The 14,107-nt window shown below is 46.8% G+C and overlaps 1 protein-coding gene and 1 long non-coding RNA gene across 3 annotated transcripts in view; one reads left to right on the top strand and one right to left on the bottom strand.

Moving 5' to 3' along the window:
• Positions 1-13,792, bottom strand: part of C1H2orf73 (chromosome 1 C2orf73 homolog) — a 28,389-nt gene extending 14,597 nt beyond the window's left edge. Inside the window, exons 1-3 of the mRNA XM_053284518.1 lie at positions 13,680-13,792; positions 8,539-8,758; positions 6,673-6,820 (exon numbers count right to left, since the gene is read on the bottom strand). Coding sequence (XP_053140493.1) covers positions 6,673-6,820; positions 8,539-8,758; positions 13,680-13,738 — 427 coding nt within the window. The 5' untranslated portion in view covers positions 13,739-13,792. The remainder of the gene's footprint in view (positions 1-6,672; positions 6,821-8,538; positions 8,759-13,679) is intronic.
• On the top strand, positions 1,544-11,385 carry LOC128339966 (uncharacterized). 2 transcript variants are annotated; one of them, XR_008313364.1, is made up of 3 exons: positions 1,544-1,700; positions 10,290-10,406; positions 11,136-11,385. It is a non-coding gene; the product is annotated as an uncharacterized LOC128339966 (long non-coding RNA). The 2 variants fall into 2 exon arrangements; XR_008313363.1 differs by having other exon boundaries at positions 11,133-11,385.
• Positions 13,793-14,107: the final 315 nt, after the last annotated feature.

Below are 14,107 nucleotides of genomic sequence, written 5' to 3'. Positions count from 1 at the left end.
TGTGTAGGTCAGTGTTTCAGTCTTTGTTGAAGAAAGGTGGTGGTGAGGGTGGGGGGGAATCACCCGGCAGCTAGTCTTTTCCTGGGCATAAGTATAGATTCACAGGGGCTGAAAAGGACATTCTGGGTCACCAAGCCTAATGCGTGTGCATTGTGGCTGGATTCTCTAGTCTGGCTCTTAAGCCACTCCTGACAGTTGCTTATCCAGCCTGGCTTTGCCTTAAAGTAAAGTAAAGTAAAGTGTGCTGTCAAGTCAATTTTAACTCCTGGCACCCACAGAGCCAATTTTAACTCCTGGCGTCCACAGAGCCCTGTGATTTTCTTTGGTAGAATACAGGAGGGGTTTCCCATTGCCTCCTCCCGTGCAGTATGAGATTATCCCTTTCAGCATCTTCCTATATCGCTGCTGCCCGATATAGGTGTTTTCCCATAGTCTGGGAAACATACCAGCAGGGATTCGAACCGGCAACCTTCTGCTTGTGAGTCAAGCATTTCCCCATTGTACCACTTAAGGTGGCTTTGCCTTACTGAGCCACAAAAGAGTGGGCCAGTTCCTTTCAGGCTCCCAGCCAGAAATGTTGTAGTGATGGTGAACCTTTGGATAGGCATTGTGGAGGTGGGGCTGGGGTGGGTGGGCTGGGGTTGTAAATCAACACAGGGTAGCAGAAACCTCAGCGCAAGTCACCTCATGTGTAAGAAGCAATACAACTGAACAGGGCTTCTTTTAAGGAAAATTCAGCATGGCACAGTGGTATGTGAGTGTAGCTCATGCACGTAGCATACACCACTATCAGTGGCAGCTGGTGTCTCTTGGGACTAGTGAGGTGCTAGGGAGAGCAGGCAATGATGGGTGGAGCCAGGGGAAGAGGTGGAGCTAGTTGTGGGTGGAGCTGGAAGCAGAACTGGGACTAGGCAGGTCCATCAGCAATATCTGGGGAAGGCAACTAAGCATAAATAAATACAATTTTAAAGGGAACTGTTAGTGTCAAAAATGCTGTTCAAAAGTTGAATTTTGAATTAAAGCACATTAAAAGACACAGTTGGGGAAACAAGACAGATAAACAATTCTTTGAGAGATCGTCTGATATGCATCAGCTCATACGTTTTCCTGCAGCTGACACACAGACATATCATACAAGGTGTCAGCGAAATGACTGCACATGTGATGATTTTAACCATGAAGCTGGGTACAGGCCCCCTCTGCATGGGCAGGGACCATTTGTGCATGTGCATGTGCGGAGGCCAGGTGAGTGAGTGCTAGGCTGGCAGCCAGGCCGGAAGCCACACCATCGCCACGCGGCCAGGCTGCTATGGGGAGCGTCACTGTGGCTGCAGCTTCCAGGAGCGGTACTGGATTAGTAAGCTGCCAGCACCTTCTCATTTACTCTTAAAGATGAGTGGCTCTTTCCGCCTCCCCGGCTCTGCCTGCCCTCACCGTCCGCCCCATCTTTTTTCTCCTTTATCACAAGTTATTTTTAAACATACACATAGCTACTTGAACCGGCGAACTGGTTCGAGCTGGTTTGACCAAACTGATTCGCAGACAGGCAAGTCAGTCCAAATTCTGACTGAACCACAGAAAACAGTGCGCACACACACACCTACCCAAGAGTGCCCCAAGGAAGCAGCTGGCTGAGAAGCTGCAAGGGAAATGGGAAGGCCACAGCCTGGAGGCTGGAGACAACAGGAAGATTCCTGCTTGTGAGTACTAAGATAGCATGAGGGAAGTTATTTTCCTTTTTGGTATTGCTTGAATCTGAGTTGCCTGGTTAATGAAAATGTCTCTCACTTACAATCTGCTTTAAGAAGAGACAATTGTTCTTATTGCATACTTTTGTCTTTCTTTTAATCTAATAATAAACCCTGATTATTATTATTTAATAAACCCTGTTTATTATTAATCAAATAATAATTAGATTATTAATCTAATAATAAACACCAACCCTGTTGGTGAAGCATGCTACTCTTCATTTGGGGTCCGCCTTAGTCGCGGGCCTCTGGAGGCCTAGGACTGCTCAGCCCTTTGCCCACTTTACCCCCCAGGAATCTTACATGGAGAGAGTGGTTTGTCCCACATTAAAATAAAGTTGACGGTGGCAACCTACTGAATCCCTTATGGTCAAGGATCACCCCAGTGAATTTCCCCTTCCTCTTCTTGCTCTGGTAGGAGCTATAACTGCATGCATGCACCATGCCACCTGCCATCCTCTAGAGGCTCTAAGGGATGGCACCGTGGGAAACAAGGATGTGAGGACCCCTCACTCCTCTCCTTCCTCTGTGCCCAGCTCTCGGGTCTCTGCTAGTAGGAAGCCCAGCCCCAGCCAGCTGCTCCAACCAGGAAGCAGAGATATTTAACACAGCAGTTACAAGAGCAAAGCTGGGGGAGAGAACACTCCCAAACAGGGGTGGAGCTACTATTGGGCAACGGGTTCAAAGAACCCAGGGCCATGCCCAATCAGGGGCTGCACCTCGAGGCCCTCACACACACACACACACCCCACATCGCAGGGGTGCTGGTTTAGCTCCCGAGTGGGGGCAACGTGGCCCCTGTTCGAGAGTTAAATGGCCATTGCATTTGCAGCATGGCCAGCAGCTGCTCTTCCCTGCCTTTAAGGCAGGGAAGAGCTGCTCCTGGCTGCGCTGCGAATGCAGCACCAGCCTAAGTAGCTCCTGAAGGGGCCACGCGGTCCCTACAGGAGTTAAATGGCCAGTGCTGTGAATGCCACGCAGCCCCTTCAGGAGTTGGACTCCATCTGCTGCCGAACAGAGCCTTGCGGCTCTGTTCAGGAGCCTGACCATACCCCCCATGTCTGACGTCAGACACAGGGGGCGGGGTGAGTGGGGCCACCGCCATGGCCACACACAGGCTGCCAGTGGTCATGCTCCACCACTGCCCCCAAACGAGGAAAATGGGACCCCTCCCATTTTCATTCTATTTCCTGTTCTTATAGTGAGATGTCCCCTTCCCCCCTTTGAAGCAAGCTTTCCTCCGCTTCTCCTTCCCCACCGCAAGGCACAGATTTTTTAAAAATCCTGCTTCTGCCTGCCTCCCCCCACTCTCTTGCTCTCTCTCTCAGGCTGCTCTCCTACTCAGCTTCCTTCCCAACCATCAGCTGCTGGTTTCTAAACATCCTTCCCTCTTGCTTGTGCCCCCCCCTCACCCCTGCACGGCTGTCCTCCTCGGCTTCCTTCCACGCAGTGATCAGAGCTCTCTTGGGCATTCTGAGCCTGGCCTTGGAGAGAGCCTGGTGGTAGCACAAAGCCTTCGTACTCTGCCCACTACGCACTTGGCTGAACATGGACTCAGAGTGACGGGAGGTTCTCAGATCTTCCGAAGGGCAGGCTAAGGAATGGTTGGTGCGGCCTGCTGGGGCTGTGCTCGGCTTTTGTAAAAAAAAAAAAAAATCACAATGAACAAGCAGAATGGCGGAAAGAAGGGGCGGGCACACAAAAGCCTTTAAAAAAAAAAACCAGTGAGATTTTTAACACCCATATTGTATTTTTGTAAATACATTTTTTATAAGTGCTCTGTGGAGTGGAAAGGTGGGGTGGAAAGTCTGAAATAAATCAAATGAAATATATCAGAAGCAGAAAACATGCCAGGGACTTTTATGCACAGCAAGTTCTACTGCAGGTTTACGGGGAGGCTTTACTGCAAATTCGAAGTTGTCCCAAACAACTGCAGCAAATAGTGGATTTTTTAACCCAGGATATAAATTGGGTTACACTCTAATGCACAGTGAAGAACCCGAATTGTGTGTGAACTGCTCCCCGATAACCCATAGGGACTCTGGGGTAAATCTAGCCTCTATGTGAATGCAACCCCTCCATTCCGGAGGAGATGCAAGTTAAAGGACTTTAAAAGCCCCGTATGAAAAGCTTCCAGGGAGGTGGTTGGACCCTTAGATGATGAAGGTGTGAAAGGGATTATTAAGGAAGATGAGGAGATTGCAGAGAAGCTGAATTAGTTCTTTGCATTTGTCTTCATGGCGAAGGATACTGACCAAATACCCACTCTGGAACTGAGCTTCTTCGGCTTGGAGGCTGAAGAACTGGGCCAATTTGAGGTGCTGAGAGAGGATGTTCTAAACTGTCTTGAAAAACTAAAATTAACAAATTGCCAGGGCCAGATGGCATCCACCTAAGAGTTCTAAAGGAACTCAAATGTGAAATTGCTGATCTCCTAGCAATAATATGTAACTTGTCCCTACCATCAGGCTCTGAACCAGAGGACTGGAAAGTAGCTAATGTATTTGATTTTCAAAAAGGGATCCATGGGGGATCTGGGAAACTACAGGCCGGTTAGCTTAACTTCTGTGGTGGGTAAACTGATGAAAGCATACTTAAGGACAAAATTGTTAAACATATTGCTAAACAAGGCTTGCTTAAGGAGAACACGCATATCTTGCCTCACCAACCTTTTGGAGTTCTTTCTGAGAGTGTCAACAGGCATGTGGATAAAGGTGATCCGGTTAACATAGTATACCTGGACTTGCAAAAAGCTTTTGACAAAGTTCTATACCAAAGAGTAAATCTAGCAGTCATAGGATAAAGGGATGGGTCCATGTGTGGATTGATAACTGGTTGAAGGACAGGAAACAGAGGGTAGGAATAAATGGACAGATTTCACGATGGAGAGAAATAGGAAGTGGGGTCCCCCAGGGATCTGTATGGGGACCAGTGCTCTTTAACTTGTTCATAAATGATCTATAAGTTAGGGGAAGCTGGGAAGTGGCCCAATTTTCATATGATACCATTAAACTATTTAGGGCAGTGAAATCCACAACAGATTGTGAGGTGCGCCAAAAGAATCTTTCCCAAACTGGGTGAGTGGGTGACAAAATGGCAGATGTGGTTCAATGTAAGCAAGTGTAAAGTGAAGAACCCAACTTCTCATATACACTGATGATTGGGCAAAAGAATCCAACTTCTCATATACACTGATGGGGTCTGAGCTGTCAGTGACTGACCAGATTTTGGGGTCATGGTGAACAGCTTGTTGAAAGTGTCAACTCAGGACACAGCAGCTGTGAAAAAGGCAAATTCCATGCTAGGGATCATTAGAAAGGGGATTAGAAATAAAAATGCTAACATTATAATGCCCTTATACAAATCTCTGGTGTGGCCACATTTGGAGAACTGAATAAAGTTCTGGTTACCATATCTTAAGAAGGACATTGTAGAACTGGAAAAGGTGCAGAAGAGGGCAACCAAGATGATCAGGGGCCTAGAGCACCTTCCTTAAGCGGCTAGGCTACAGTATCTGGGGCTTTTTAATTTGCAAAAGAGGTGACTGCGAGGAGACATGATAGAAGTCTATAAAATTATGGAGTAGAGATACTAAACAGAGAAAATTTTCTCCCTGTCTCATAACATTAGAACTGGGGATCATCCCATGATACTGAATGCCAGGAAATTTAGGACCGACAAGAAGAAGTACTTTTTCACACAGTGCATAATTAACCTATGGAATTCTCTGCCATGGGATGTGGAATTTTTGATCATGGCTTCACATTAATTGTTCTTTGAATTGATATTCACTGACATTCGGAGTAATGGCACGATAATGCACAAGTGTTTTCTGCTGTGCAATGGGGGAAGGGCGATTTTCAACAATCTCCCCTTCCCTCTGAAGCCCAGTGTGTCTCCCAGAAATATGTCCCTGAGGGTCAAATGGAGAGAGGCACAGTGGACTTTAAACCTCTATTTTTTAAGGGGGTCGTCTTAAATACAGAGTCATCTTCTATTTGGGTATATACGGTATGTTCTCCCTAAAAACATAAAGATTTAAATCCTTCCTCTGTTGCCAGGAGAGGTGGGCTAGGAAAGGCATGTACACATGAAATACATGGGCTGATATCTAGACTAATGAAGTGCAGGTGCATTTAGACCCTCTAGGGCAGGGATTCTCAACGTGTGGGTCCCCAGATGTAATTGGACTTCAACTCCCATAATTCCCAACCAAAGGCCACTGGGGCTGGGGATTATGGGAGTCGAAGTCCAATAACATCTGGGGACCCACACGTTGAGAAACCCTGCTCTAGGGCATATTGCAGTGGGGCTTGAGAAGGAAGGGGAGATTGACAAAAATCATCCCTTCCCTGTAATGCTCAGTGCAGGTTCACTGCACCAGCACATTGTTAATCTGGAGGCTGGCCACTATGAAAAATGTACAGTTTTTCCTTTGTACAGCAATCTACACTTATGCGCAGGGAGAATTTCATTTCTATAGAGGCCCCCAGACTCAGGAATGCCATACATTTCAGTGGCATTACTCCAAATGCAGTGCAAATTCACTTATCTGAATAGAATGGAGAGCATTCAAGCCACGCATATCATCGTATGCTAAGCTGAACTGAAGTGCATTCTGGAAAGGGCTGCAGTGACTGAGAAGCAGAGGGTGGGGGAAGCAAAACAGTTGGACTATTAGCAACCAAAGTTTGGATCATGGGGTATTTGGCTGTGAATACTATAGTAGCATATAGCAATTTCATTCAGCACTTGGAAGGATCTTTGTTGAGCAGAATCTGAGATTTTTGAATACATAGTGTAAATCAAATGCATAAGGATCAATTTTGTAGCAGCAAAATCCAGACATCCGTTATTTGCTCACAAGTTGTCCTATTTGGTTGGAAAGAGAAGGAAAAAAGAACTTTCCCAGTAGCCTTCTTACCTATACCACGGGTAGGCTTGCTAGTGTGCTTAACAGGCCGAGACAGCAGACAGCTTGGCTTCTGGAAATCGCTTCTCTGAGTGCTCTTCTTGTCATAAGGTGGTGTAGGATGATGCCCAATAGGTTCACAAGTCGGCCACCAGTGATCCTTTCCGGATAAAGGAAAGAAACTTCTTTGTCAACACGCAGGTGACAAGGATGCTACCACTGCTTCAACAGTTTTTCACAGAACATGCAGCACAAACTGTATACTCTGGCTGACAGCCAGGTTAGCACTTCACTACTGCCATAGGTTGCTCTAGCTAGTTCTGCTAAATTAGGAGCTTGAGTTCCAGGCTAGGGTTGTGCCGGTGCAACAGAGTGTGCTTGCACAACCCCTGGGGTCCCTCCTGCTGTGAAACCTCTTCTTCAGTCCATATCTGTGGCAGGGAAGGATGCAAAGCTATTCACTATTCTTGTTGCACAAGCACATTGAGACTGCAAGTGGTTGCGAAAACGAATACAAATACGATGCATATTTATATACTGCTTTTCAACAAAAGTTCCCAAAGTGGTTGACATAGATATAAATAAATGAATAAAATTGCTCCCTGTCCTGCAAAGGGCTCACGATCTAAAAGAGAAACATAAGATAGACACCAGCAACAGCCACTGGAGGGATGCTGTGCTGGGGATGGATAGGGCCAGTTGCTCTCCCCTGGCTAAATAAAGAGAATCACCACTTTAAAAAGGTGCCTCTTTGCTCAGTTAGCAGAAAACTTTGAGCATCCACTCAGCTTTGCAACCTTCTTGCAGGTGTGCATATTTTTGTTTGCATTAGGACAGGGGTTTACAACCTTTATTTAACATGTACCCCATCTGTCACAAACCTTCAGCTCAGATTCCCCACAGAGATGTGTAGACATCTGCACAGCCCCATTTGGGAGTTAAATGGCTGGCGCTGCGTTCGTGGCACGACCAGGAGCCGCTGGGGCGACCAGGAGCCACAACCAGGAGCCACTCCTGGCTGCGCCGCGGACGCAGCGCCGGCTCCAATCTAGCTCCCAAATGTGGCCGTGCAGCCCTATTCAGGAGTTGGACGGCCAACACTGCGTTTGCAGTGCGGCCAGAAGCGGCTCTCCCCTGCCTTTAAGGCAGGGAAGAGTCGCTCCTGGCCATTCTGCAAATGCAGCACCGGCCTGGCTGTAAGTCTCGAATGGGGCTGTGCGACCCTGTTCAGGAGCCAGACCATGCCCCCTGCATCTGACATGGGGGGTGTGACTAGCCCCCACATCTGACGTCAGATGCGGGGGTGGGGTGAGTGGGGCTGTGGTGGCGGCCGGGCACGGGCCGCTCGTGGTCTGGCTCCGCCACTGGTCCGGATGTCAACCTAATGCAGTGTTCTACACTGTAAGGTCCTGGGGCCGCCAGTGGTGACTCCCATCAACCCTACCTGTGGCCCCATCAGTCCTCCCTGACTAATTGTTTATTGGGCTTGTGTGAAGCTTCAGCCAGAGCTGAATACTCTGCAGAGCCCCCCTGAAACCATGTGGAGACAGCCATTCTCATGGTGCAGTTTGTCCAGTGCCGGAGTGTGGGGTGCTCCTTTAATGTGAATTGAGCCTTCGTGACCCCTGCACCATCTTGGAAGGTGTCCAAGTGTAGCCCTTTCCAGCACTTTCCTTCTAGAACACTTCAGATTAAGCTCTTAATCCTGTCTCTCTCTTAAAGGGCCCTCCAGCACGGGGGGAGGAAGTGCGGTACCGTGTGGAGGTCAGCCCAGTGGGAAATGGCTCTCACATTCAACGTTTTTCGCCAAAGCGCCCACCACGTGAAAAATAGTGACGATCACTGTTCTAATATATAGCTGATACTAATAATACTTACCTGCTTGGTCTTTGTGTCTTCCGTCTCCATATAACATATCGGCTCGCGTAAATACTTGGTGTTGATCTGAATGCATCTGGCATGGCGCGGGTGAGGGTTGTTGCGCCATTCCAGCGTGTGGTCCTGTGGTTGATTCTTTGGTGTATATTCACCGTGGAGCTTTTCTAGTAAATTATTTCTTATGGGGAACTCAAGATTATGTATTCTGAAGGTATCTGGGCTATTTAAAAAAAAACACACACACAAGTAGGCAGGAGGACATTTACTTCCCTAGGCAGGTGTAAAGGGTTTCTTTTAGTTAATAGACTTTTTAAAAAGTACATGAACATATCATTAAAAGACCATTCTATCACAGAGTTTATAATCACTAAGGCTGCAAACTTTCATCAGCTTAATCAGCAGCTGGATCAACTTTGGCTGATTAATTGATAGAGGCCATTTTTCATTATTATTATTATTATTATTATTGTTGTTGTTGTTTTGTTGTTATAATACAAACAAAAAATTCTTCCTGGTATTTTTCAACCTATCTGAGGTTGAGACAGTGGTCAGGAGTGTTTTTACTGATTCATCAGCTATGTCTTTTCCTAGAGGTAAGCCACCTTTAAAAAGTGGTGCATATGCTGGTAACCTCCAAGCTTGACTACTACTGCAATGTGCTGTGTTGGCTTGCCTTTGTATGTAGTCTGGAAACTGCAATCGGTACAGAATGCAGCAGCCAGGTTAGTCTCGGGGGCAATCTGAAAAGACCATATCACTCTCATTTTAAAAGAACTTCACTGGCTACCAATATGTTTCCGGTCCCAATACAAAGTGCTGGTTATTACCTATGAGGCCCTTAAGGGCTTGGGCCCATAGTACTAAAGAAAGCACCTTCTTCGTCATGAACCCCACCACCTATTGAAATCATCTGGAGAGGTCCATTCATAGTTGTCACTGGCTCATTTGATGGCAACCTGGAACCATGAGAGGAGAGCTGGTCTTGTGGTAGCAAGCATGACTTGACCCCTTAGCTAAGCAGGGTCCTCCCTGGTTGCATATGAATGGGAGACTTGATGTGTGAGCGCTGTCAGATATTCCCCCTTAGGGGATGATGGAGTTGCTCTGGGAAGAGCAGAAGGTTCCATGTTCTCTCCCTGGCAGCATCTCCAAGATAGGGCTGAGAGAGATTCCTGCCTGCTGCAACCCTGGAGAAGCCACTGCCAGTCTGTGTAGATGATACTGAGCTAGATGGACCTATGGTCTGACTCAGTATATGGCAGCTTCCTATGTCCCTATGTTCCAGGCCTTCTCTATAGCTGTCCTGGGACTTTGGAATATCAGAATATGAGCTCCTCCATGAGCTTGGAATATGAGCTCCTCACCTGGTCAGAATATGAGCTTCCCCATCTCTGGCTCTTTATTCCCCATCTCTTTAGGGAGGCACCTAAGACACACCTGTTTCTGCAGGCTTTTAGCCAATTTTTTTTAAAAAAAATTTAAGTGTTGGTTGTTTTTCTGTTTTTAAAAAAGTTTTATGTAAACTGCCTGGAAATCTCTGTATCAAGAGGTATATAAATATAATAGATACATAAGTAACAGCATACTTTAGAACAACACAATGCATAACAGAATGCATACCAGAATGTAACGAAAAAGGAATATGAGGAAGCTAAAAGACAAAAGAAAAAAGAAAAAGTAGGGAAGAATATAAAGGCAAGCGTGAGGAGGGACTACAGCAAGGAGATAAAGTTTGTTTCTTGCGTTGACAGCTTCATCTACTAATATTTCTATCATCAAGCATCGTACAGATAAACAATCAAGATGAATCAAGATAGCAAGGTTGCTAATATAAACACAGAGATCTGAAAATAAAGACCCATTTCCAGGTATGTGTTTTTTTGCTCACATCTGCTGGACATCACATCCTCTCAAGTAGCAAGGTTACAGAGCATGTACTCTGCAATTTTAATAGGTGGAGGACAAATTCTAATCAATGAGAGCCCCACTAGATGCATGACTAGTTTTAATGAGGACAAAAACCTCCTGACATCTTTGGAGGAAGTGCAGAATACCAATCATATGGATAAAGCTTAGCACGCAAGTGCATGCATGCCATTGCCTCACATGCGCATTATCAGAGTCATCTCTGCAAGGACCTTGTGAGACACAGCAGAAGTGTTATTCCCATAATGCAGATGTGGAGACTGAGAGTGAGTGACTTGACTAGGAACAGAGGCGACATTTACAGAGGGGGCTTCCCAGTGGTTCAAAACTCAGACTCGCAGCTACTATGCTACGCAGGTTTCCCGCTGTTCCAACACTGCCATGTCAGGTCTGCAGCCTCTCAACCAACTGGATATCAGAAATGCCACAGTCTCATTCTTGATAGGCAGCTGTTCAGGAAGCTCTTGTTCTAAAATTAATGAGCCAAGCTGTCCGCACTTAACTTTAGCATTCCTGATCCTTTGCCTGTCCTGCACCCCCCACTCGCCTCCTCCCCTCCCTTCCCTTCAGTCAGACACTGCCTTTCTCCCAGACTTATTAATGACTTGCTGGGAACTTGTTCCAACACAACAGTCTCACTTCTATTCTTATCCTTCTCGACTTATCAGCAGGCTCTGACATGGTGGGTCAACTCAGCGTCTCCATCACCTCGGCATGTATGGTTTTCCTGAATCTCTCCTCCAATGGGATTTGTCTAAGTTATCCAGAGGCTTTCCCCTGCTAGCATCCCAGGATAATGATCAACATCCTCTCCCAGTGCCTGCTTCATGGCTGCCTTTTATATTCTTTTGTGATGTAATCACTGCAAGAGAAGACCGTACCACAGCAGTTTCTGAGAACCATTAAAGAGCAGTTATTTTATTTTATTTTATTATTATTATTATTATTATTATTATTATTATTTGTGTGTATGTGTGTGTGTGTGTGTGTGTATGTGTGTAGGGGTGTTATTTCACTTTTCAACCTCAAATACCAAACGTCTTGGACCACCCTATGCCGTTAATATACTTTGGAAGGGCTACAGGGCAGAAGTTCTGTTTACTTTTATTTTATGTTTACATTTTCCCCTGCCCTGCCTCCAAGGAGCCCAGAGTGGTGTACATGGTTATGCTTATCTTCACAACAACCCTGTGAGGTAGATTAGTTGAGAGATAAGCAACTGGCCCAGAGTCACCCTGTGGGTTTCATAGTTGAGTGGGGATTTGAACTCGGGTCTCTCCAGTCCTAGTCCAACACTCTAATCAGTACACTTACTTTGGCTCTGAGCTATTTAAATTTTTGTCACAAAAGCAAATTATTTGAGCCTCTCTCAGTATAGCTTGTTGCAAAGAACTGATTTACATATGTGTGTACATCAGCTCACTGCTTTAAGGCTGCTGTGCACACAGGTGTCCACACTGTGCAAGTTGCCCAACCACAGGGAGGCAGCTCCACAGAAACTTTATCCACATGTTACATTCAATGCACATATAATCTGTGTACCGTGTACCTGTACACGCATACAGTTATTAACACATTGTGTTCAATGCACATAGAGTAGTACACTTCCCACCTGTACCCTGCAGTTGAAGGACTTCTGAACCCATGTTCACTTTTAAAATGAGAACATGCATCATCATTCACACAAAAACTTATGTATATGTGTATAGACACCTCTACAAACATACAGTGTAATGTCTGAATAGGACTATTGTATGCTTATGTGAAGTCGTTCCCCACACAGAATGGGCAGTCAATTGGCCGTGAAAATGTATAATTCTCCTTCTTGTTCTCTATATCCATGTATAGAGAAAATGTTCCAACTTAAGATAACACTTCATGCTTCTGATGAAAGAGAAGATAGTAGCCCACGGAAGCTTCTGCCACAATAAACTTACTAGTCTGCAAGGTGCCACTGGGTTTTGTTATTTTTTCTACTTTAAAGAACAACAATTGGCTTTCTTTAGATCTATTAAACTTTGCGACCATGGAAGATACTTTGAAGAATGTACCTAAATCTAATCCTAAAGTCTTGAAACCTGTATGCAAATAGAAATAACATTGGCTTAAAAAAAATGTCTTCAACAATGTTTTGTACTCATTGCAAAGGTCAGTCTGTATCTCTGAGGGCCAGTGTTTGTGTGTATGCGTGTGCACGCACGTGTGCTAATTCTCATTTATGTGTAAAATATCTTTGATATTAACATAAGAACATAAGAACAGCCCTGCTGGATTGGGCCCAAGGCCCATCTAGTCCAGCATCCTGTTTCACACAGTGTCCCACCAGATGCCGCTGGAAGCCACAGTTACTCTCTTGCAACTGGTACTCAGAGGCATCCTGCCTTTGAGGCTGGAGGTGGCCCACAGCCCTCCGACTAGTAGCCATTGATAGACCTCTCCTCCATGAAGTTATCCAAACTCTTCTTAAAGCCATCCAGGTTAAGCAATATTTAGCAATGAGGCAGCTATATTATTATTATTATTATTATTTTACATTTATATCCCGCTCTTCCTCCAAGGAGCCCAGAGCAGTGTACTACATACTTGAGTTTCTTTCACAACAACCCTGTGAAGTAGGCTAGGCTGAGAGAGAAGTGACTGGCCCAGAGTCACCCAGCAAGTCTCATGAGGCTGAATGGGGATTTGAACTCGGGTCTCCCTGGTCCTAGTCCAGCACTCTAACCACTACACCATGCTATGGAGACAGACTGCCACATGAATTCATACGCCACTGAAGAAATATTTCTCTATAACTTGTTGAGGGCGGCTTGTAAAACAGGGTTGCCACTTTCCCCCCTTCCTCACATGGAAGCAAGAATTCAACAGGTGACACCCCCCCCCCTCCATCTCTTGCATGTCCATCAGGCGGAGGCCACCAGACCTGTGAGATTTCTGTCTTCTTTGACAGTGCTTTGAGGCTCAGAAACCCTGCCAGATTATTCTTTAAAGGTATCAAACTGGCACGCCGAATCCCCACAGGCCAGGCCCCCAGCACCCTCCCTAGCAAACTAAGAGAAGAGAACGTCACAATGAAATTCCCCTTTCAGGGCCGCGTGGACTGGGAGCCGGCGGGCATTGCCACTCGACCCGGCGTGACCCCTCCGTGCTGCAGGCGAGGCGCCTCTTCAAGTGCAGCAGCCGCAGAGCCCGAGGAAAGAGGCAGCCGCAGCACTTACAGCGGGAGAGGAGGCGGCCTTTTCCGCCGCCCCGAAATCTTCTCCCTGGTCGGGTGCATGGCGGTACCCAGGCGGAGAAGCACAGGCGGGCAGCGCGCACTCGGCTTCCAATGCCCAGGCACGGAATGCCAGACAAGAGCCGCGCGCTTCGACGCTGAATGGTTGCGAGGCACCGGCGGCCCGGTGACAGGCGGGGAGGCGGGGGGCGGGGAGCGCGCACTGGGGTTGACGCGCGCGGCGCTCTCTCTCGACCCAGTGCGCGGTCCTCGCTGCCAGAGGGCGCCGGGTTATCTGGGGGGCGTTTGGTGCTTCTTGTCTTTGGGGAGAGAGGGGGGCGGAGGGCGGCCTGGCCTGTGTTGCATTTTAGCCGGTTGTAAGCCGCCTTGTGAGAGCCTGAGTCGGAAAGGCGGGGTGTTACATATTCTCAA

This window comes from Hemicordylus capensis, chromosome 1 (assembly GCF_027244095.1).
Source record: "Hemicordylus capensis ecotype Gifberg chromosome 1, rHemCap1.1.pri, whole genome shotgun sequence".
In the NCBI taxonomy this organism is placed as follows: domain Eukaryota; kingdom Metazoa; phylum Chordata; class Lepidosauria; order Squamata; family Cordylidae; genus Hemicordylus; species Hemicordylus capensis.
This window is presented reverse-complemented; position numbering and strand designations above follow the sequence as displayed.